This window comes from Salmo trutta, chromosome 37, assembly GCF_901001165.1.
Source record: "Salmo trutta chromosome 37, fSalTru1.1, whole genome shotgun sequence".
Taxonomy (NCBI): domain Eukaryota; kingdom Metazoa; phylum Chordata; class Actinopteri; order Salmoniformes; family Salmonidae; genus Salmo; species Salmo trutta.
Genome location: NC_042993.1, coordinates 7,291,378 through 7,316,980, shown reverse-complemented (window position 1 = coordinate 7,316,980; position 25,603 = coordinate 7,291,378). Strand labels below are relative to the sequence as shown.

Here is a 25,603-nt window from a genome sequence, read left to right as displayed (position 1 = left end):
AAGCAGCTGCTGTCATCCCCCTCTTCAAAGGAGGGGACTCAGCCACGCTCAAGGTCCTAAACGATATCGTAACCGCCATCGATAAGAAACAATACTGTGCTGCTGTTTTCATTGACCTGGCCAAAGCTTTCGACTCTGTCAATCACCACATCCTCATCGGCAGGCTCAATAGCCTTGGTTTCTCTAATGATTGCATCGCCTGGTTCACCAACTACTTCTCTGATAGAGTTCAGTGTGTCAAATCGGAGGGCCTGTTGTCCGGACCTCTGGCAGTCTCTATGGGGGTGCCACAGGGTTCAATTCTTGGGCCAGCTCACAGATCACTGCACCTGTACATAGCCCATCTATAATTTAGCCCAAACAACTACCACTTCCCCTACTGTATTTATTTATTTATTTTGCTCCTTTGCACCCCATTACCTCTATTTCTACTTTGCACTTTCTTCTACTACAAATCTACCATTCCAGTGTTTTACTTGCTATATTGTATTTACTTTGCCACCATGGACGTTTTTTGCCTTTACCTCCCTTATCTCACCTCATTTGCTCACATTGTACATAGACTTATTTTTCTACTGTATTATTGACTGTATATTTGTTTTACTCCATGTGTAACTCTGTGTTGTTGTATGTTGTCGAACTGCTTTGCTTTATCTTGGCCAGGTTGCAATTGTAAATGAGAACTTGTTCTCAACTTGCCTACCTGGTTAAATAAAGGTGAAATAAAAAATAAATAAAAAAATCCGTCGCTTTGAAGACCTGCGCTTCAGAGCAATAGAAATTTAAAGGCAATGTTTCCGCATTCACCGAGACTGCATTCACAGTAAATGGTGTATATGTCGGCCCAATAGGAAATTACCTTTACCTTTAAATCGTGCTACAGATTGAATGGAACCCCTATTACTGTACTGTAGGGCTTGTTTGTAAAGACACCAGCTGTGCATCTGATGTGTGTGTTCAATTAAAACAGACTCCAAATTAGAACCGTTTGTCAGATTGCTTCTTGTCTCCAGAATGTCACTGTATACGATTTCCATGTCAGGTTGTAAATGTCATGTAGTGGCCAGTCACAGCATCTGTCCTGTATGACAGTATGTTGCATGTCACGTGACGTTAGCCCCCTCCCCACACACACCCTCTCTTGAATGTCACTGTTCAGAATGCTGCATGTTAACCTTCTCCAACCTTAGTTCTGTTAGTCTGAGGCCATCTCTCTCTCTCTCTAAAAGGTTTACATTACCAAAGTAAGTGGAATAGACAAAAAACTAAAACGGAAATAAACCATCAGAAATTAACAGTAAACATTACGCTCACAAAAGTTTTAAAATAACATAGACATTTCTCTCTCTCTCTCAGCTCGTATAAGACGTTACTCTGACGTCATGCCCCTCCCAGACTCCTTCATCCAGAAGCAGCAGCTGGACGCCAGCATGGCCGACACCTTCCTGGAACACCTGTGTCTGCTGGACATCGACCAGGAGCCAATCACAGCCCGCAACACAAGCATAATCTGCACCATCGGTGAGTTAAATAACTAATCATCTGCACCACGTGTCAAAACTCATTCCACGGAGGGCTGAGTGTCTGCGAGCTTTCGCTCTACCCTTGTACTTGATGGATGAATTAACCTGTTAGGGCTAGGGGGCAGTATTTACACGGCCGGATAAAAAACGTACCCGATTTAATCTGGTTACTACTCCTGCCCAGTAACTAGAATATGCATGTAATTATTGGCTTTGGATAGAAAACACCCTAAAGTTTCTAAAACTGTTTGAATGGTGTCTGTGAGTATAACAGAACTCATATGGCAGGCAAAAACCTGAGAAGATTTCATGCAGGAAGTGGCCTGTCTGACAAGGAGTCGTTCTTCTTGTCTCTGTTTATTGAAGAGTGAGGATCTTAGCTGTAACGTGACACTTCCTACGGCTTCCATAGGCTCTCAGAGCCCGGGAAAAAGCTGAACGATATCGAGGCAGCCCCAGGCTGAAACACATTATCGCCTTTGCCAAGTGGCCGATCAGAGGACAAAGGAATTAGGCGCGTGCCCGAGTCGACCCCGTGCTGTATTTTCTTTCGGCTGTTCACCTAATTGCAGATTCCCGGTCGGAATATTATCGCTTTTTTACGAGAAAAATGGCATAAAAATTGATTTTAAACAGCGGTTGACATGCTTCGAAGTACGGTAATGAAATATTTAGAAATCTTTTGTCACGAAATGCGCCGTGCGCGTGACCCTTATTTACCATTGGGATAGTGTCTTGAACGCACGAACAAAACGTCGCTGTTGGAACATAACTATGGATTATTTTGGACCAAACCAACATTTGTTATTGAAGTAGAAGTCCTGGGAGTGCATTCTGACGAAGAACCGGAAAGGTAATCAAACTTTTCTAATAGTAAATCGGAGTTTGGTGAAGGCTAAACTTGCTGGGTGTCTAAATAGCTAGCCCTGTGATGCCGGGCTATCTACTTAGAATATTGCAAAATGTGCTTTCACCGAAAAGCTATTTTAAAATCGGACATATCGAGTGCATAGAGGAGTTCTGTATCTATAATTCTTAAAATAATTGTTATGCTTTTTGTGAACGTTTATCGTGAGTAATTTAGTAAATTGTTAGTAAATTCATCGGAAGTTTGCAGGGGTATGCTAGTTCTGAACGTCACATGCTAATGTAAAAAGCTGGTTTTTTATATAAATATGAAATTGATTGAACAAAACATGCATGTATTGTATAACATAATGTCCTAGGTGTGTCATCTGATGAAGATCATCAAAGGTTAGTGCTGCATTTAGCTGTCTTCTGGGGTTTTGTGACATTATATGCTAGCTTGAAAAATGGGTGTCTGATTATTTCTGGCTGGGTACTCTGCTGACATAATGTAATGTTTTGCTTTCGTTGTAAAGCCTTTTTGAAATCGGACAGTGTGGTTAGATTAACGAGAGTCTTGTCTTTAAATAGCTGTAAAATAGTCATATGTTTGAGAAATTGAAGTAATAGCATTTCTAAGTTATTTGAAAATCGCGCCACAGGATTCAACTGGCTGTTACGGAGGTGGGACGATTTGGTGCCACCTGCCCTAGAGATTAAGGTCACTAATTAGTAAGGAACTCCCCTCACCTGGATGTCTAGGTGAGTTAAATAACCAATCAGCTGCACCATCGGTGAGTTAAATAACCAATCAGCTGCATCATCGGTAAGTTAAATAACCAATCAGCTGCACCATCGGTGAGTTAAATAACCAATCAGCTGCATCATCGGTAAGTTAAATAACCAATCAGCTGCACCATCGGTGAGTTAAATAACCAATCAGCTGCATCATCGGTAAGTTAAATAACCAATCAGCTGCACCATCGGTGAGTTAAATAACCAATCAGCTGCATCATCGGTAAGTTAAATAACCAATCAGCTGCACCATCGGTAAGTTAAATAACCAATCAGCTGCACCATCGGTGAGTTAAATAACCAATCAGCTGCATCATCGGTAAGTTAAATAACCAATCAGCTGCACCATCGGTGAGTTAAATAACCAATCAGCTGCATCATCGGTAAGTTAAATAACCAATCAGCTGCACCATCGGTAAGTTAAATAACCAATCAGCTGCACCATCGGTAAGTTAAATAACCAATCAGCTGCACCATCGGTAAGTTAAATAACCAATCAGCTGCACCATCGGTGAGTTAAATAACCAATCAGCTGCATCATCGGTAAGTTAAATAACCAATCAGCTGCATCATCGGTGAGTTAAATAACCAATCAACTGCACCATCGGTAAGTTAAATAACCAATCAGCTGCACCAGCGGTGAGTTAAATAACCAATCAGCTGCACCATCGATAAGTTAAATATCCTATCAGCTGCACCATCGGTGAGTTAAATAACCAATCAACTGCACCATCGGTAAGTTAAATATCCAATCAGCTGCACCATTGGTGAGTTAAATAACCAATCAGCTGCACCATCGGTGAGTTAAATAACCAATCAGCTGCACCATCAGTGAGTTAAATAACCACATCTGCACCATTGGTGAGTTAAATAACCACATCTGCACCATCAGTGAGTTAAATAACCAATCAGCTGCATCATTGGTGAGTTAAATAACCACATCTACACCATCAGTGAGTTAAATAACCACATCTGCTCCATCAGTGAGTTAAATAACCAATCAGCTACACCATCAGTGAGTTACATAACCACATCTGCACCATCAGTGAGTTAAATAACCAATCAGCTGCACCATCGGTGAGTTAAGTAACCAATCAGCTGCACCATCGGTGAGTTAAATAATCAATCAGCTGCACCATCGGTAAGTTAAATAACCAATCAGCTGCTCCATCAGTGAGTTAAATAACCAATCAGCTGCACCATCAGTGAGTTAAATAACCACATCTGCACCATCAGTGAGTTAAATAACCACATCTGCACCATCGGTGAGTTAAATAACCACATCTGCACCATCAGTGAGTTAAATAACCAATCAGCTGCATCTTTGGTGAGTTAAATAACCACATCTACACCATCAGTGAGTTAAATAACCAATCAGCTACACCATCAGTGAGTTACATAACCACATCTGCACCATCAGTGAGTTAATTAACCAATCAGCTGCACCATCAGTGAGTTAAATAACCACATCTGCACCATCAGTGAGTTAAATAACCACATCTGCACCATCAGTGAGTTAATTAACCAATCAGCTGCACCATCAGTGAGTTAAATAACCACATATGCACCATCAGTGAGTTACATAACCACATCTGCACCATCAGTGAGTTAATTAACCAATCAGCTGCACCATCAGTGAGTTAAATAACCACATCTGCACCATCAGTGAGTTAAATAACCACATCTGCACCATCAGTGAGTTAAATAACCAATCAGCTGCATCTTTGGTAAGTTAAATAACCACATCTACACCATCAGTGAGTTAAATGACCACATCTGCACCATCAGTGAGTTAAATAACCACATATGAACCATCTGTGAGTTAAATGACCAATCAGCTGCACCATCAGTGAGTTAAATAACCACATATGCACCATCTGTGAGTTAAATAACCACAACTGCACCATCAGTGAGTTAAATAACCAATCAGCTGCATCTTTGGTGAGTTAAATAACCACATCTACACCATCAGTGAGTTAAATAACCAATCAGCTACACAATCAGTGAGTTATATAACCACATCTGCACCATCAGTGAGTTAAATAACCACATCTGCACCATCAGTGAGTTAAATAACCACATCTGCACCATCAGTGAGTTAAATAACCAATCAGCTGCACCATCAGTGAGTTAAATAACCACATCTGCTCCATCAGCGAGTTAAATAACCAATCAGCTGCATCTTTGGTGAGATAAATAACCACATCTACACCATCAGTGAGTTAAATAACCAATCAGCTGCACCATCAGTGAGTTAAATAACCACATCTACACCATCAGTGAGTTAAATAACCACATCTGCTCCATCAGTGAGTTAAATAACCAATCAGCTGCACCATCAGTGAGTTAAATAACACATCTGCACCATCAGTGAGTTAAATAACCACATCTGCACCATCAGTGAGTTAAATAACCAATCAGCTGCATCTTTGGTGAGTTAAATAACCAATCAGCTACACAATCAGTGAGTTACATAACCACATCTGCACCATCAGTGAGTTAAATAACCAATCAGCTACACAATCAGTGAGTTACATAACCACATCTGCTCCATCAGTGAGTTAAATAACCAATCAGCTGCATCTTTGGTGAGATAAATAACCACATCTACACCATCAGTGAGTTACATAACCAATCAGCTGCACCATCAGTGAGTTACATAACCACACCTGCACCATTGGTAAGTTAAATAACCACATCTGCACCATCAGTGAGTTAAATAACCAATCAGCTACACCATCAGTGTCATAGTCGTGTGTGTAGGTGGCAGGGAAGTCAGGCGCAGGGGAAACCAACTTGGTTAAACTGGAGTAGTTTTATTAACAAAAAACAAACTCCAAAACCAACGTACAAAAATAACATGGGTAAAAATAACCCGTCGCCCACCGATACAACATACACAAGTACATAACATACAAACAATCACTGACAAGGACATGAGGGGAAACAGAGGGTTGAATACACAACATGCAATGAATGGGATTGGAACCAGGTGTGATGGAAGACAAGACAAACCAATGGAAAATGAAAAACTGATCAATGATGGCTAGAAGACCGGTGACATCGACCGCTGAGCACCACCCGAACAAGGAGGGGCATCGACTTTGGCAGAAGTCGTGACAGTACCCCCCCCCCCCCCCCCCCCGGCGAGCAGCGCGTCGACACCGGCCTCGGGGACGACCCGGAGGACGAGGTGCAGGGCGATCCGGATGGAGACGATGGAACTCTCGCAGCAGGGAAAGATCTAACACATCCTCCACCGGAACCCAGCATCTCTCCTCCGGACTGTACCCCTCCCAGTCCACGAGGTACTGAAGGCCCCTCGCCCGACGTCATGAATCCAGGATGGATCGAACGGAGTACGCCGGGGACCCCTCAATGTCCAGAGGGGGCGGAGGAACCTTCCGCACCTCCGCCTCCTGGAGCGGGCCAGCCACCACCGGCCTGAGGAGAGACACATGGAACGAGGGGTTAATGCAGTAATGGGGGGAAGCTTTAACCTATAACATACCTCGTTCACTCTCCTCAGGACTTTAAACGGCCCCACAAACCGCGGCCCCAGCTTCCGGCAGGGCAGGCGGAGGGGCAGGTTTCTGGTCGAGAGCCAGACCCTGTCCCCCGGTGCGAACACCGGGGCCTCACTGCGGTGACGGTCTGCGCCAACTTTCTGGCGCCGTACGGCGCGCTGAAGGTGGACGTGAGTGGCATCCCAGGTTTCCTCCACGCACCGGAATCAGTCGTCCACCGCAGGAGCCTCGGTCTGACTCTGATGCCAAGGGGCCAGAACCGGCTGATACCCCAACATACACTGAAAGGGAGAGAGGTTAGTGGAGGAGTGGTGGAGCGAGTTCTGAGCCATCTCTACCCAGGGCACGAACGCCACCCACTCCCCCGGCCCGTCCTGGCAATAAGACCTCAGAAACCTACCCACATCCTGGTTAACTCTCTCCACCTGCCCGTTACTCTCAGGGTGAAAACGGCTGACGGAGACTCCCAGACGTTCCATGAACGCCTTCCAGACCCTTGACGTGAACTGGGGACCCCGATCAGACACTATATCTTCAGGCACCCCGTAGTGCCGAAAGACGTGTGTAAACAGAGCCTCCGCAGTTTGTTGGGCCGTAGGGAGACCAGGTAAAGGGAGGAGACGACAGGACTTAGAAAAACGATACACAACGACCAAGATCGTGGTGTTAACTTGTGAAGGTGGAAGATCGGTTATGAAATCCACCGAGAAGTGCGACCACGGCGGTTGTGGAACGGGTAAGGGTTGTAACTTACCTCTGGGGAGGTGTCTAGGAGCCTTGCACTGGGCGCACACTTAGCAGCAGGAAACATAAACCCTCACGTCCTTAGCTAAAGTAGGACACCAGTACCTCCCACTAAGACAGCGCATCGTCCGATCAATCCCAGGATGACCAGAGGAGGGTGATGTGTGAGCCCAGTAGATCAATCGGTCGCGGACAGCAGACGGAACGTACAGACGCCCAGCTGGACACTGAGGGGGAACGGGCTCTGTACGTGATGCCCGCTCAATGTCCGCGTCCAGCTCCCACACTACCGGTGCCACCAAACAAGAGGCTGGGATTATGGGAGTGGGATCCATGGACCGCTCCTCTGTGTCATACAGCCGGGACAATGCGTCTGCCTTAATGTTCTGGGAACCTGGTCTGTAAGCGAGGGTAAACTTAGGTGGTGTACCCGAGCGCTGAGAGAGCACAGCTCCTATCCCAGCCTCAGACGCATCCACCTCCACTATGAATTGCAAAGATGGATCCGGATGAGCCAACACAGGAACCGAGGTAAACAGAGCCTTCAGTTTCCTAAAAGCCCTGTTCGCCCCAGCTGACCACTGCAAACGCACCGGACCCCCCTTCAGCAGTGAGGTAATGGGAGCAGCTACCTGACCAAAACCCCGGATAAACCTCCGGTAGTAATTGGCAAACCCTACAAATTGCTGCACCTCCTTCACCGTGGTAGGAGTCGGCCAATTACACACGGCTGCAATGCGGTCACTTTCCATCTCCACTCCTGACGTGGATAGGCGATACCCTAAGAAGGAGACGGACTGTTGAAAGAACAGGCATTTCTCAGCCTTGACATACAGGTCATGCTCCAACAGGCGACCAAGCACTCTGCGCACCAAGGACAAATGCTCGGCGCGTGTAGCGGAATATATCAGAATGTCATCGATATATACCACTACACCCTGCCCGTGCAGGTCCCTGAAAATTTTGTCTACAAAAGACTGGAAGACTGATGGAGCATTCTTCAACCAGTACGGCGTGACGAGGTATTCATAATGCCCTGAGGTGGTACTAAATGCTGTCTTCCACTCGTCTCCCTTTCGGATATGCACCAGGTTGTACGCACTCCTGAGATCCAATTTAGTGAAGAAGCGCGCCCCGTGCATTAACTCAATCGCCGTGGCGATCAGAGGTAGCGGGTAACTGTACCCTATCGTGATTTTATTAAGACCTCGATAATCAATGCACGGGCGCAGACCTCCATCCTTCTTCTTCACAAAAAAGAAACTCAAGGAGACGGGTGAAATGGAGGACCTAATGTACCCCTGACGCAGGGATTCGGAGATATATGTCTCCATAGCTACCGTCTCCGCTTCCGACAGGGGATACACGTGACTCCTGGGAAGTGCAGCGTCTACCGTGAGATTTATCGCACAATCCCCCTGTCGATGGGGTGGTAATTGAGTCGCCTTCCTTTTACAGAAGGCGAGAGCCAAATCGGCATAGTCGGGGGGAATGCGCACGGTGGAGACCTGGTCTGGACTTTCCACCATAGTAGCACCAACAGAAACCCCTACACACCTACCTGAGCACTCTCGCGACCACCCCGTGAGAGCCCTTTGTGGCCAAGAAAAAGTGGGGTTATGACTAATTAACCAAGGTAGGCCCAGCACCACAGGATACACAGGAGTGTCAATAAGGAAAATAAAAAAATTTTCCTTGTGACCCCCTGCGTCACCATACTCAAAGGAGCTGTGGCCTCCCTGATCAACCCTGACCCTAATGGTCGACTATCTAAGGTGTGAACGAGGAAAGGCACATCCACGGGTACAATGGGGATCCCTAAACTATGAGCAAAAGCTTGATCAATGAAATTCCCAGCCGCGCCTGAATCTACTAGCGCCTTATGCTGGGAACGCGGGGGAAAAAATCAGGAAAAGTAACAGACACGAATATATGTGCAACAGAGGGCTCTGGATGAGAATGGTGCCTACTCACCTGGGGTGGCGCCAGAACGCCCTGCCTGCTACCTCGATTCCCAGAGGAACCTACCCGGCACCGACCAGCAGTGTGACCTCTGCGGCCACAGATGGTGCACGAGCGGGAACCCCCTCCAGTCTCCCTGTGCACCCTCCCTCCCAGTTCCCTGGGTAGAGGAGAGGGGATGCGGGAGGATGGAACCACCAGACCCCGATCTGGACGTCCGCGAGCAGCCAGCAGGTTGTCCAGCCGGATGGACAGATCCACCAGCTGGTCGAAGGTGAAGGTGGTGTCTCTGCAGGCCAGCTCCCGACGGACGTCCTCACGCAGACTGCAGTGGTAATGGTCGATCAGGGCCCTGTGATTCCATCCAGCACCGGCTGCCAGGGTCCTGAACTCCAGTGCAAAATCCTGGACACTCCTCGTCTCCTGCCTCAGATGGTAGAGGCGCTCACCCACCGCTCTGCCCTCGGGTGGGTGGTCGAAGGCTGCCCAAAAACGGCAGGTGAACTCCTCATAATGGTCCAACGCCGCATCTCCCTCTCCACACACAGCACTGGCCCACTCCATGGCTCTCCCGGTGAGGCACGAGACGAGGGCGAAACTCTTCTCACGGTCAGTTGGAACTGGGTGGACCGTGGCCAGATAAAGGTCCAATTGGAGTAGGAAACCCTTGCAGTTCGCAGCACTTCCGTCTTACCCTTGAGGCATGGCTAGACGGATGCCACCGGGTTCAGGTTGAATAGGGACGCTCCTGATAGTCCCTGGTTGGGCTGGTGGAGGCCCTGGAAGAACTCCCTGTCTCTCCCAGCGGTCCATATTCTGGACAACGCGATCCATGGCAGCGCACAGATGGTGTAGCTTCTCCGCATTCTCCTGGATGCGCTCCTCCACCTCCCTGTCCGGGATATCTTCTCCTGCTGACATCAATATTTTGGTCAGTGATTCTGTCATAGTCGTGTGTGTAGGTAGCAGGGAAGTCAGGCGCAGGAGAAACCAACTTGGTTAAACTGGAGTAGTTTTATTAACAAAAAACAAACTCCAAAACCAACGTACAAAAATAACATGGGTAAGAATAACCCGACGCCCACCGATAGAACAAGGACATGAGGGAAAACAGAGGGTTAAATACACAACATGTAAGGAATGGGATTGGAACCAGGTGTCACGGCTGTCGAAAGGATCGGACCAAAGTGCAGCGTGGTTGTAGTTCCACATTTTATTAAATCCGTGAAACTTTGCAAAACATAAATAACTGAATTCACAAAACAACAAACCGTGACGCAGAGAGAAACAAACACTAATCAAAAGATAATCACCCACAAAACCCAGGAAGAAAATCCCCTACTTAAATATGATCTCCAGAGGTAACGAGGACCAGCTGCCTCCAATTGGAGATCAACCCAAAAAAACAACATAGAAACAGAAAAACTACAACTTAAACATAGAAAACATAGAAAAACACAAAACACCCCCTGTCACGCCCTGACCTACTCTACCATAGAACATTTCATCTTACTATGGTCAGGACGTGACACCAGGTGTGTAGGAAGACAAGACAAAACCACTGGAAAATTAAAAACTGATCAATGATGGCTAGAAGACCGGTGACGTCGACCGCCGAACACCGCCCGAACAAGGAGAGGCATCGACTTCGGCAGAAGTTGTGACAATCAGTGAGTTACATAACCACATCTGTACCATTGGTAAGTTAAATAACCACATCTGCACCATCAGTGAGTTAAATAACCACATCTGCTCCATCAGTGAGTTAAATAGCCACATCTGCACCATCAGTGAGTTAAATAACCACATCGGCACCATCAGTGAGTTAAATAACCACATCTGCACCTTTGGTAAGTTAAATAACCACATCTGCACCATCAGTGAGTTAAATAACCACATCTGCACCATCAGTGAGTTAAATAACCACATCTGCTCCATCAGTGAGTTAAATAACCACATCTGCACCATCAGTGAGTTAAATAACCACATCTGCACCATCAGTGAGTTAAATAACCACATCTGCACCATCAGTGAGTTAAATAACCAAACAGCTGCACCATCGGTGAGTTAAATAACCAATCAGCTGCACCATCAGTGAGTTACATAACCACATCTGTACCATTGGTAAGTTAAATAACCACATCTGCACCTTTGGTAAGTTAAATAACCACATCTGCACCATCAGTGAGTTAAATAATCAATCAGCTGCACCATCAGTGAGTTAAATAACCAATCAGCTGCACCATCAGTGAGTTAAATAACCACATCTGCACCATCAGTGAGTTAAATAACCAAACAGCTGCACCATCGGTGAGTTAAATAACCAATCAGCTGCACCATCAGTGAGTTAAATAACCACATCTGCACCATCAGTGAGTTAAATAACCAATCAGCTGCACCATCAGTGAGTTAAATAACCTTTTGTTTTGTGTAGCTTGTGTAGGTAGACCCGTGTGGCTCAGTTGGTAGAGCGTGGCGCTTGCAATGCCAGGGTTGTGGTTTAGATTCCCACGGGGAACATGAACAAAAAAAGTATGAGAATCAATGCACTCACTACTATATGTCTCTCTGGATAAGAGTGCCTGCTAAATGTAGGGACAGTATAGGTAGGCCCTCTGATTCTTTCATTATGGCCACGCAGAGTTGACCTAGGGTAGAACTGTATGGGCTAGGGGTTGGAGCTCAGTAGATCTAGGTTGGTGTGGTGTTGGATGGCAGGCTGGGAATTGGTGATTGGCATCCCACTGACTGCACTATTGATGATGTATCAAAGTGGATTGATTGACCAACGAACTGCTGGACAACCCATGGTCTCTGTTTTCTCTTGTTCTCTCTCTCAGGGCCTGCGTCTCGCTCCATCCCCAAACTGCAGGAGATGGTGAAGGCAGGAATGAACATTGCTCGACTCAACTTCTCTCATGGCTCTCACGAGGTTTGTTTGTCTCTGTCATAACCTGTCTCAATCACATCAGTTTAGTAACAGCTATTCTCTCTCTCTCTCTCTCTCTCTCTCTCGCTCTCTCTCCCTCTCTCTCTCTCTCCCTGTCTCCCTCCTTCAGTACCATGGTGAGACCATCAAGAACATCCGGGAGGCGGTCGAGACCATAACCACTGACCCTTTATATTACAGGCCGGTAGCTATCGCCTTGGATACCAAAGGCCCTGAAATACGCACAGGCCTGGTCCGAGGGGTAAGCCAGCATTTTATCACTACTTAACATTCTATCCAATGGGCTTAAATTCCCTACATCCCTACTGGTCAGTAGTCCAGTTTTGGGTGAGGATCAACAGACCAGGAGAGTGTGACCAGTGTTGACTGAGCATGCTGGTTGTTTTGGGTTGTTTTGTGTCCTATCCTGGACATAGATTGTGCAACAGTATCAACAGTAGTGAGAAAGATGCTTTCTCAGCACCAGAACAGGACAAGTGTTTGGGCACCAGAGGAGGCTGGTGGGAGGAGCTATAGGACGGGCCCATTGTATTGGCTGGAATGGAATAAATGGAACGGTATCAAACACATCAAGCATATGGACACCACATGTTTGACTGCGCTCCATTAATTCCATTGTAGCCATTACAATGAACCTGTCCTCCTATAGCTCCTCCCACCAGCCTCCTCTGTTGGGCACTGATCTGTTTTTTATAGCACCAGTCCTGCCAATGGAAAGTTCAATATCCTTTAGAAATGATAAAAACCTGGTTTATTGTCTGCTACATTCTGTGTTCTATGTGTGAGGAAGATAAGGCAATGTCTAGCGTGTGTGTGTGTGTGTGTGTGTGTGTGTGTGTGTACGTCTGCATGCCATTTCTTACTAGCACTAAACTTTGCTGATAGCTACTTTATTGAGGAAAAGTTTGACTTACTATATGACAGTGATGTGTGGTTGTCTCACCTAGCTATCTTAAGATGAATGCACTAACTGTAAGTCACTCTGGATAAGAGAGTCTGCTGAATGACTGAAGTTAAGATGCGTGTGTTATTCTGTGTGTCTCTGTGTGTGTAGACTGCAGAGCAGGAGGTGGAGCTGGAGCGTGGGGCCAGTGTGCGTGTGGTGACAGGGGAGGGGGACAGGGACAGTACGGATGGCAACGTCATCTGGGTGGACTACCCCAGTCTGCCTCAGGTCCTGGAGAAAGGAGGAAGGATCTACATCGACGACGGACTCATCGGACTAAAAGTCCTGGAGACAGGTAACACATCATTTAAAACACACACACACACACACACACACACACACACACACACACACACACACACACACACACACACATACTGCATCTAAACACATTACTGTTGATACAGTGTTGGTTACACATACAGTGGTTCTTCCTTTAAAAGTTTTGAGTTTATGTCGCGACCGTTTGTGGTAGATGGTGGCAGATTGTGGTAAATTGCGTCATTCTGGCAACAATAGCTGACACTTAAATAACGTGCCATAGATTTCTGTGGCACCCCGCAAGCTGTGCTGCAGTATGCCGCAACTTTTAAAGGAAGAACCACTGTACATGATCATACTGCACAGTCCTGGAGATAGACAAGCCATAAACAAATAAACATTTTCTACTTCTATCTCATGATCTGATCTCATGACCTCCCTTCCTTCTCTCCCTCTCTCCTCTCTCCAGGTCCAGACTGGGTGGAGGCACTGGTAGAGAGTGGCGGTGTTCTGGGCAGCCGTAAGGGGGTCAACCTGCCGGGGTGTGACCTGGTGGACATGCCCGCTGTGAGTGAGCGTGATGAGGGGGACCTGAGGTTCGGCGTGGCCCAGGGGGTGGACATGGTGTTCGCCAGCTTCATCCGCTGTGGCCAGGATGTCAGGGAGGTCCGACGGGCCCTGGGGCCCTTCGGAAAGGACATCAAGGTGGTCAGCAAGGTGGAGAGTCGCCAGGGAGTACATAAGTGAGTGTGTGTGGAGGAGAAGAGAGAGAGAGGAAGAGACACACACATGGAGTCAACAACATGAACAGAATAACTTTCATTGAATGAGTAGCTTTACAGTCTCAGATTTACACATGAACAGCGCGTATCTTCAGCCTCAGTAGATGGATACCCTGCTGTCAATGCCTGCTGTTGGCCTTGGAACCACATGACTCCTTCTGTATCACTAACAATAAGATTCTATAATCTACAGTACAATCAGTAAGACAAGACAACCGTACTCCTGAATTTTTTTCTCCCCTTTATTTAACTAGACAAGTCAGTTAAGAACAAATTCTTATTTACAATGACAGCCTACCAGGGAACAGTGGGTTAACTGCCTTGTTCAGGGGCAGAACGACAGATTTTTACCTTGTCAGCTCAGGGATTCAATCTTGCAACCTTTTGGGTACAAGTCCAACGCTCTAACCACTAGGCTACCTGCCGCCCCAAGTTGAATGCTCTACCAGCTAGAATAGAGGAGATATTCAGAGTAGGAGATCTACATTTTTTTGTTGTTGTTGTTGACCAGATACTATGCTATTTCACAGTAAACAAATTATCAACTGACTCAGCATGCTTATAGGGAAGGGCACTCAACATATACGGCACTTACACAAATGACTAATGATTGGCTGAGAGAAATTGATACTAAAAAGACTGTGGGAGCTGTTTTGTTAGTCTTCAGTGCAGCTTTTAACATTATTGATCATAATGTTCTGCTGGAAAAACATGTGTTATGGCTTTACACCACCTGCTATACTTTGCATTAGAGTTACCTGTCTAACAGAACACAGGGTGTTCTTTAATGGAAGCCTCTCCAACATAATCCAGGTAGTCGGGCATACCTAGGGATCTGGCGGTCATGAAATGTTGTCAGCTGGTGATTGTCAAGCAAATAACTGCCCGTCTCACTGTAATTGACCTTTAATTGACATAAATATGTTTAGCATCTATTGTACCGATAATTAACATAAACACGTTTTGCATCTCCTGGCTTCCACATAGCCTACAAGCCACTGAGGAAGACCTTTGGAACATCTACATTTTAAAAAGTTGAATAAATCAATTTAATATAGCCTACACCTTCACAATAAATCCAATATTTATTTTAGGCAGGTCTAAAGAATCATGATATGAAGAAAATGTAGTCTATTTAAGAAGAACAGAATAGCATACTCTGAGTTGTCCTTATGTTAGGTCCTGATCTGGCTATGCCATATGCTTAGAATTCTGTGGCATTATGAAGAATGCAATTGAACATAGCTCAATACAATAGAACGGATATTTTCTACAAACAATTGTGGCTATTCTGTGTTGAACGGTTAACAAAGAAACTGGTACTCCTATATGCTTAATTTAGAGTTATTTATGCAACTTTAGTTGTAATACAACTGTTGGGCTATATGTTTAGATTTGAAATACATTCTGAGGCTGCATGATAGGACTCTGCTTTCTTGACATCGCTATCAACAAGACAAGTCCTACAGGCTCTGGTTTTCTAGCACCAGGACTACTGCTCAGTCATACTGTACGGCCAAGTGCCACAAAGAGGGGCATGGGCAAATTACAGTTGGCCCAGAACAGAGCAGCATGGCTGGGCCTTAAATGTACACAGAGAGCTTACTTCAAGAACATGCATGTCAATCTCTCCTGGTTCAAAGTAGAGGAGCAATTGACTGCATCACTGCTCGTCTTTGTGAGAGGTATTGACGTGTTGAAGGCACGGAGCTGTCGGTTCAAATGACATGCACACAGCTCAGACACCCATGCATACCCCACAAGGCATGCCATTGCCACCAGGGGTCTCTTCACAGTCCCCAAGTTCAGAAAAGACTCTGGGAAATGCATAGTACTACATAGAGCCATGGCTACATGGAACTATTCCACATCAAATAACTCAAGCAAGCAGTAAAATCAAATACCTTATGGAACAACGCGGACTGTGAAGAGACACACACAGGCACTCACAAACGCATACGCACAAGCATGCTAACACACGCACTCTACACACACATACATTGTAATGTTGTAATATTGTTTTATTGTGGTATTATACATTTTGTATTCTAGATACAGTACCAGTCAAAAGTTTGGACACACCTACTCATTCCAGGGTTTTTCTTTATTTTTACTATTTTCTACATCGTTGAATAATAGTGAAGACATCAAAAATTATGATCAAGGTGAACTGGCAACAGACAAACAGAGAACACAGGTATAAGTACACTGGGGATAATGGAGAAGATGGGCGACACCTGGAGGGGGTGGAGACAAGCACAAAAACAGGTGAAACAGATCAGGGTGTGACAACTATGAAATAACACATATGGAATCATGTAGTAACCAAAAAAGTGTTAAACAAATCAAAATATATTTAAGATTTTACATTCTTCAAAGTAGCAATTTTTTACCTTAATGACAGCTTTGCTGTGAGGAGTGACCTCTGCTCGAGAGGATAAGTTCATTAGAGTTACCAGCCTCAGAAATTACAGCCCAAATAAATGTATCACAGAGTTCAAGTAATAGACACATCTCAACATCAACTGTTCAGAGGAGACTGAATGAATCAGGCCTTCATGGTTGAATTGCTGCAAAGAAACTACTACTAAAGGACACTACTAAAGGACACCACGAAGAGACTTGCTTGGACCAAGAGACAAGAGCAATGGACATTAGACCGGTGGAAATGTTTGTTTCCAACCGCAATGTCTTTGTGAGACACAGAGTAGGTGAATGTATTATCTCCGCATGTGTGGTTTCCACCATGAAGCATGGAGGAGGAAGTGTGATTGTGTGGGGGTGCTTTGCTCGTGACACTGTCAGTCATTTATTTAGAATTCAAGGTATACTTAACCAGCATGGCTACCACAACATTCTGCAGCGATACGCCATCCCATCTGGTTTGCGCTTAGTGGGACAATCATTTGTTTTTCAACAGGACAATGACCCAACTCACCTCCAGGCTGTGTAAGGGCTATTTGACAATGAAGGAGATTGTTGGAGTGCTGCATCAGATGACCTGGCCTCCACAATCACCCAACCTCACCCAATGCATTCCAGGTGACTACCTCCTGAAGCTGGTTGAGAAGGGCCTTCCCCAAACCAAGCGTGTGCAAAGCTGTCATCAAGGAAAAGGGTGGCTACATTGTAGAATATAAAATCTAAAATATATTTTGATTTGTTTTACACTTTTTGGTTACTACATGATTCCATATGTGTTATTTCATAGTTTTGATGTCTTAACTATTATTCTACAATGTAGAAAATGGGTAGGTGTGTCCAAACATTTGACTGGTAGTGTATATACAAAAGTATGTGGACACCCCTTCAAATGAGTGGATTCGGCTACACCCATTGCTGACTGATGTATAAAATTGAGCACACAGCCATGCAATCTCCATAGACAAACATTGGCAGTAGGATTGCCTTACTGAAGAGCTCAGTGAATTTCAACGTGGCACCGTCATAGGATACCACCTTTCCAATAAGGCAGTTTGTAAAATTCCTGCCCCACTAGAGCTGCCCCGGTCAACTGTAAGTGCTGTTATTGTGTAGTGGAAGCGTCTAGGAGCAACAGCGGTTTAACCGCGAAGTGGTGGGCCACACAAGCTCACAGAACGGGACCGCCGAGTGCTGAAGTGCGTAGCGTGTAAACATCGTCTGTCCTCAGTTACAACACTCACTACCAAGTTCCAAACTGCCTCTGGAAGCAACGTCAGCACAAGAACTGTTCGTCGGGAGCTTGATGAAATGGGTTTCTATGGCCAAGCAGCAGCACACAAGCCTAAGATCACCATGCGCCATGCCAAGCATCAGCTGGAATGGTGTAAAGCTCGCCGCCATTGGACTCTGGAGAAGTGGAAACGCATTCTCTGGAATGATGAATCACGCTTCATTATCTGGCAGTCTGACGGATGAATCTGGGTTTGGCGGCTGCCAGGAGAACGCTACTTGCCAGAATGCATAGTGCCAACTGTAAAGTTTGGTGGAGGAGGAATAATGGTCTGGGGCTGTTTTTCATGGTTCGGGCTAGGCCCCTTAGTTCCAGTGAAGGGAAATCGTAATGCTACAGCATACTATGACATTCTAGATGATTCTGTGCTTCCAACTTTGTGGCAACAGTTTGGGGAAGGCCCTTCCCTGTTTTAGCATCACAATGCCCCCGTGCACAAAGCGAGGTCCATACAGAAATGGTTTGTCAAGATTGGTGTGGAAGAACTTGACTGGCCTGCACAGAGCCCTGACCTCAACCCCATTGAACACCTTTTGGATGAATTGGAACGCCGATTGCGAGCCAGACCTAATAGCCCAACATCAGTGCCCGACCTCACTAATGCTTTTGTGTCTAAATGGAAATAAGTCCCCACAGCAATGTTACAACATCTAGTGGAAAGCCTTCCCAGAAGAGTGGAGACAGTTATAGCATCAAAGACGGGATCAACTCCATATTAATGGCCATGATTTTGGAATGAGATGTTTGTCAAGTAGGTGTCCACATACTTTTGGTAAGGTAGTGTATGTAGTGGTAGAGTAGTGGTGTAATAATGTGTTGTATGGTGTACTGTTTTATTTTAAATGGTGAAGTAATTGCCTTCATCTTGTTTAGACCCCAGGAAGAGGGGTGGTTGGCAGGAACTAGGCTGCTGCTGCCTTGGCAGGAACTACTGGGGATCCTTAATAAATACATATAAAACCACTCTGCAGTATTGTAACTACGGAATTAAATAGAACATTATATTGCATCTCTGCTATCATAACAGACACATTCCCACTGACAGCGAAGTGATGGATAACCACGTCACTGGTAACCACGTCTGGATGTTATAGATCTATAATCACACTGACAGCTGACAGCAGAGTGATGGATGAGGATGTGTCAGAACTATATAGGATCTGGATATTATATATCTATGATACATCACCCATATGGCTGTCTGTATATGAATATGTCATCATAAGTCATGTCTACTTCTCTCCTTCCTCCTCCTACCCTCCCCCCCTCCATCTCTCTCCTCCCCCTCCATCTCTCCCCCCTCTCTCTCTCGCCCTCTCTGTCTGTCTCTCCCTCTTTCTCTCTCTCTCCCTCTGTCTCTCTCTCTCTCAGTTTCTTGGAGATCCTGGCGGAGAGTGATGGGGTGATGGTTGCCAGGGGCGACCTGGGCATAGAGATCCCTGCAGAGAAAGTCTTCATCGCTCAGAAGATGATGATCGGACGTTGCAACTCCGCTGGCAAGCCTGTTATCTGTGCTACACAGGTCAGAGGACACACACACACACCTACTCACACACTCCTGGAGCCATGTTGAGTGTGTTGTATGGTACAGCTCTTGACTCAGAGTGACAGCATTATAGCAGGTTTTCTATAAAAGGTCAAAATACACACATACACATGCAGACACACACACACACACACACACATAAATACTTAAGGGCATGAAGAGCAGGGCGGGGCCAAACAACATACACACACAGTTGGGATGTTTTACATAGGATATTAGCAACAGGACACAAAATATAATGATGATAACATAGATACTGTCTCTCACAGACACACACAAATAGACCCGACACAAACACTCCTCGGTCTCGTGTTCTCTCTGTCTCCTTCATATTGACTCATATGGCTAGACTCTGTGTGGAGTCTCACGAATATCAATAACCATCCGTCCCCATCACTCTACCCATTCTATTCTCAGTGTCTTCTCTCATGTTGCCCAACCACATCCCTTGTGTGCTGATGTGTGTGACGTTGGTGTGTGTGTGTGTGTGTGTGTGTGGTAGATGTTGGAGAGCATGGTAGCCCACCCCAGGCCTACGCGTGCGGAGGGCAGTGACGTAGCTAACGCAGTGTTGGATGGAGCCGACTGTGTGATGCTCTCTGGGGAGACGGCTAAAGGACTGTTTCCTGTCGAGTCTGTGACCATGATGCACTCGGTCAGTGTGTGGAGAGTAGAAAGTCCATTCTATTAAATAGTCATTTGGTGGGTGCTTATATTTGTCCTATTTCACACGTGTACAAGTGTGTATTATAGATGTGTAAATTGGAAATGTGTTTTTCGATATATCCCAACTCCCACTGAGACACCCACAGAGAGTGAGGTCACGGCCAGCCATTATCAACGGTGACCCTGGAGCAATTAGGGTGGTTAAGTGCCCGGCTCAAGGGCACGTCGACATATTTTTCACTTTGTCGGCTTGGGTATTCAAACTAGCGACCTTTTGGTTACTGGCCCAACGCTGGAGAGTTGCGCTGTAGGACACTTTCAAGGAATCAAAATGTCTGACAAATTTAGATTTTGCGGTGACCTATCCCTTTAACCATTTCCCTTCCTCTCTGTCACACCACACCACACACACCTACAGATCTGCAGGGAGGCGGAGGCGGCCATCTTCCAACAGCAGTTGTTTGAAGAGCTTCGTCGTCTGACCCCTCTGTCCAATGACCCTACTGAGGTCACTGCTATAGGGGCTGTAGAATCCTCCTTCAAATGCTGTGCTGGAGCTGTCATAGTACTCACTACTACTGGCAGGTATGCTGTTATACACACACACATACACACACATACTGTACATGCAAACACACACATGCTCACTGACTCCAACCCTCTCCCTTTCTGCTCGTTCTATCCCTCTCTCTCTCCCAGGTCAGCCCAGCTCCTGTCCCGGTATCGCCCACGCTGTCCCATCGTCGCGGTAACAAGAAGTCCTCAGGTGAGATAGAATACTGGCCCACTCTACGAGTCCCAACTCCTAAGGATAGGTTTAGGATTGTTGTTTGATATGTGGTTGCAGCCTGTAGAGTGGGGCTGTTACCTGCCTCCCTCAGGGTAAAGGTAAAGGCTGTTACCCGCCTCCCTCAGGGTAAAGGTAAAGGCTGTTACCCGCCTCCCTCAGGGTAAAGGTAAAGGCTGTTACCCGCCTCCCTCAGGGTAAAGGTAAAGGCTGTTACCTGCCTCCCTCAGGGTAAAGGTAAAGGCTGTTACCTGCCTCCCTCAGGGTAAAGGTAAAGGCTGTTACCTGCCTCCCTCAGGGTAAAGGTAAAGGCTGTTACCTGCCTCCCTCAGGGTAAAGGTAAAGGCTGTTACCTGCCTCCCTCAGAGTAAAGGTAAAGGCTGTTACCTGCCTCCCTCAGGGTAAAGGTAAAGGCTGTTACCTGCCTCCCTCAGGGTAAAGGTAAAGGCTGTTACCTGCCTCCCTCAGGGTAAAGGTAAAGGCTGTTACCTGCCTCCCTCAGAGTAAAGGTAAAGGCTGTTACCTGCCTCCCTCAGAGTAAAGGTAAAGGCTGTTACCTGCATCCCTCAGGGTAAAGGTAAAGGCTGTTACCTGCCTCCCTCAGGGTAAAGGTAAAGGCTGTTACCTGCCTCCCTCAGGGTAAAGGTAAAGGCTGTTACCTGCATCCCTCAGGGTAAAGGTAAAGGCTGTTACCTGCCTCCCTCAGGGTAAAGGTAAAGGCTGTTACCTGCATCCCTCAGGGTAAAGGTAAAGGCTGTTACCTGCCTCCCTCAGGGTAAAGGTAAAGGCTGTTACCTGCCTCCCTCAGGGTAAAGGTAAAGGCTGTTACCTGCATCCCTCAGGGTAAAGGTAAAGGCTGTTACCTGCCTCCCTCAGGGTAAAGGTAAAGGCTGTTACCTGCATCCCTCAGGGTAAAGGTAAAGGCTGTTACCTGCCTCCCTCAGGGTAAAGGTAAAGGCTGTTACCTGCCTCCCTCAGGGTAAAGGTAAAGGCTGTTACCTGCCTCCCTAAGGGTAAAGGTAAAGGCTGTTAGTTTGGGTGGACTGATGCGGTGTGTGTTCTGTCTCCAGGTGGCCCGTCAGGCCCAGCTGCTGAGGGGTGTGTTCCCAGTGCTGTTCCACCCCCTTCCTGCCCCCGTTTGGGCCGACGATGTAGACAACAGAGTCAACTTCGGCATGAACATAGGTCTGTGTGTGTTGAAGGGGTGTGTGTGTGTGAGAGAGAGAGAAAGAAAAGGAATGGGAAAGATGGGGAGAAAGAGAGAACATTGTCATATGGATGTTATTCACGTCTCTTTTCACTATCTCACTGTGTCTGACTCCCCCTTCCACCCTCCCTCACTGTCTGCCTCCCTCTTCCACCCTCCCTCACTGTCTGACTCCCCCTTCCACCCTCCCTCACTGTCTGCCTCCCTCTTCCACCCTCCCTCACTGTCTGACTCCCCCTTCCACCCTCCCTCACTGTCTGCCTCCCTCTTCCACCATCTCTCACTGTGTCTGACTCCCCCTTCCACCCTCCCTCACTGTCTGCCTCCCTCTTCCACCGTCTCTCACTGTGTCTGACTCCCCCTTCCACCCTCCCTCACTGTCTGCCTCCCTCTTCCACCGTCTCTCACTGTGTCTGCCTCCCCTTCCACCCTCCCTCACTGTCTGCCTCCCTCTTCCACCGTCTCTCACTGTGTCTGCCTCCCCCTTCCACCCTCCCTCACTGTCTGCCTCCCTCTTCCACCGTCTCTCACTGTGTCTGACTCCCCCTTCCACCCTCCCTCACTGTCTGCCTCCCTCTTCCACCGTCTCTCACTGTGTCTGACTCCCCCTTCCACCGTCTCTCACTGTGTCTGCCTCCCCCTTCTACCCTCCCTCACTGTCTGCCTCCCTCTTCCACCGTCTCTCACTGTGTCTGCCTCCCCCTTCCACCCTCCCTCACTGTGTCTGCCTCCCCCTTCCACCCTCCCTCACTGTCTGCCTCCCCCTTCCACCCTCCCTCACTGTCTGCCTCCCTCTTCCACCGTCTCTCACTGTGTCTGACTCCCCCTTCCACCCTCCCTCACTGTCTGCCTCCCTCTTCCACCCTCCCTCACTGTGTCTGCCTCCCTCTTCCACCCTCCCTCACTGTCTGCCTCCCTCTTCCACCCTCCCTCACTGTGTCTGCCTCCCTCTTCCACCGTCTCTCACTGTGTCTGCCTCCCCCTTCCACCCTCCCTCACTGTCTGCCTCCCCCTTCCTCCCTCCCTCCCTCACTGTCTGCCTCCCCCTTCCACCCTCCCTCACTGTCTGCCTCCCTCTTCCACCGTCTCTCACTGTGTCTGCCTCCCCCTTCCACCCTCCCTCACTGTCTGCCTCCCCCTTTCCACCCACCCTCACTGTCTGCCTCCCCCTTCCTCACTCCCTCACTGTCTGCCTCCCCCTTCCACCCTCCCTCACTGTGTCTGCCTCCCTCTTCCACCTTCCCTCACTGTGTCTGTCTCCCCCTCCCACCTCCCTCACTGTGTCTGCCTCCCCCTTCTACCCTCCCTCACTGTGTCTGCCTCTCCCTCCACCTCCCTCACTGTGTCTGCCTCCCCCTTCCACCCTCCCTCACTGTGTCTGCCTCCCCCTTCCACCCTCCCTCACTGTGTCTGCCTCCCCCTTCCACCCACCCTCACTGTGTCTGCCTCCCTCTTCCACCCACCCTCACTGTGTCTGCCTCCCTCTTCCACCCTCCCTCACTGTGTCTGCCTCCCTCTTCCACCCACCCTCACTGTGTCTGCCTCCCCCTTCCACCCTCCCTCACTGTGTCTGCCTCCCCCTTCCACCCCCCCTCACTGCATCTGCCTCCCTCTTTCACCCTCCCTTACTGTGTCTGCTTCCCTCTTCCACCCTCCCTCACTGTGTCTGCCTCCCCCATCCACCCTCCCTCACTGTGTCTGCCTCCCCCTTCCACCCTCCCTCACTGTGTCTGCCTCCCCCTTCCACCCTCCCTCACTGTGTCTGCCTCCCTCTTCCACCCTCCCTCACTGTGTCTGCCTCCCCCTTCCACCCTCCCTCACTGTGTCTGCCTCCCCCTTCCACCCTCCCTCACTGTGTCTGCCTCCCTCTTCCACCCTCCCTCACTGTGTCTGCCTCCCCCATCCACCCTCCCTCACTGTGTCTGCCTCCCCCTTCCACCCTCCCTCACTGTGTCTGCCTCCCCCTTCCACCCTCCCTCACTGTGTCTGCCTCCCCCACCCACCCTCCCTCACTGTGTCTGCCTCCCCCTTCCACCCTCCCTCACTGTGTCTGCCTCCCCCTTCCACCCTCCCTCACTGTGTCTGCCTCCCCCTTCCACCCTCCCTCACTGTGTCTGCCTCCCCCATCCACCCTCCCTCACTGTGTGTAGGAAAGGCCAGGGGCTTCTTCAAGACAGGTGACATGGTGATCGTGGTGACCGGCTGGATCCCTGGTTCTGGTCACACTAACATCATGAGGGCAGTCCACGTGCCCTAAACACTCTGCTCCTATTGGACACTACCACTGACTGACAGGCAGGCCCACCAATCCTAAGTGGCACATAGCCTAACAGACACACTAACTGGAATGCTAACTACATAGATAGCATAGAACTAGAATTAATACATTTCCCTTATGTGGAGATGAAGTACATAAACAAAACAACAGTTTAGAGATTACAATGAAAAGTCAATATTGATTTTAATCTTGTCTTAATGTTTTTGTGTGTTTATTAATTTCTGTCTTGGAAGCACTGCCTCTCTCCAAATAAAGCTTGGAGCATAACCTCATCATAACATGGTGTGACGACTGCCTTTCTCTCTCTGTCATTATGGAGGTCAGGCAGTGAATTATCCGGCAATTAACATGCAGTCTAACGAGCTACTATCTGCTAGTCCTCATTGCTAGGTTAGTTATATCCGGTTATGATGATGACATGAATAACCAATCAATTATGGAGATAAATATCAGACATCACTACATCTCCCTTTTCTGAGAGAAATCCAAACTATACATCCTCTCTACATAATACAAATATTCACCCTGTGGACCGCTTCAATACAAACTATTTGTATTTCAATAACATATATTTTTAGTAACATAGAAACATACGTTTTCTGTTTCTTTAACATCGACAATACACATAACTGTGTCATCTAGGACGTGGGGGTGGACAGCCATTTGTCCACAGCAACATAAGGAGCATTCTGCCCTGAAACAGTTGCTGTTCCTATACCTCTTGCTTTTTTCTCAAGTGTCTCTGAACCTCAGTGGTAGTTTTACCTCCCCACCTCTGGAGGTCATTCTCACCAGTTGTGGTGAGGCTGGCTGAGGTGGTGGACTGAGTGAGGGGATGGGAGTTAGATGGCTCACTGGTAGACTGGGTGACTCTTTTGTTGTTCTCTCTGGAGTAGGTGACTCTTTTGTTGTTCTCTCTGGAGTAGGTGACCCTTTTGTTGTTCTCTCTGGAGTAGGTGACCCTTTTGTTGTTCTCTCTGGAGTAGGTGACTCTTTTGTTGTTCTCTCTGGAGTAGGTGACTCTTTTGTTGTTCTCTCTGGTGTAGGTGACTCTTTTGTTGTTCTCTC

General features: G+C 47.5%; 1 protein-coding gene across 2 annotated transcripts in view; it reads left to right on the top strand.

Annotated features, from left to right (window-relative positions):
• Positions 1–24,813, top strand: part of LOC115177467 (pyruvate kinase PKM-like) — a 39,952-nt gene extending 15,139 nt beyond the window's left edge. For both annotated transcript variants that reach the window (XM_029738268.1, XM_029738267.1), the window contains exons 2-12: positions 1,357–1,521; positions 12,238–12,329; positions 12,457–12,588; positions 13,402–13,588; positions 14,024–14,297; positions 19,423–19,573; positions 20,100–20,252; positions 20,682–20,848; positions 20,963–21,029; positions 22,121–22,235; positions 24,408–24,813. In XM_029738268.1, coding sequence (XP_029594128.1) covers positions 1,383–1,521; positions 12,238–12,329; positions 12,457–12,588; positions 13,402–13,588; positions 14,024–14,297; positions 19,423–19,573; positions 20,100–20,252; positions 20,682–20,848; positions 20,963–21,029; positions 22,121–22,235; positions 24,408–24,514 — 1,584 coding nt within the window. In that variant the 5' untranslated portion in view covers positions 1,357–1,382 and the 3' untranslated portion in view covers positions 24,515–24,813. The remainder of the gene's footprint in view (positions 1–1,356; positions 1,522–12,237; positions 12,330–12,456; positions 12,589–13,401; positions 13,589–14,023; positions 14,298–19,422; positions 19,574–20,099; positions 20,253–20,681; positions 20,849–20,962; positions 21,030–22,120; positions 22,236–24,407) is intronic.
• The last annotated feature ends 790 nt before the right edge of the window (positions 24,814–25,603 follow it).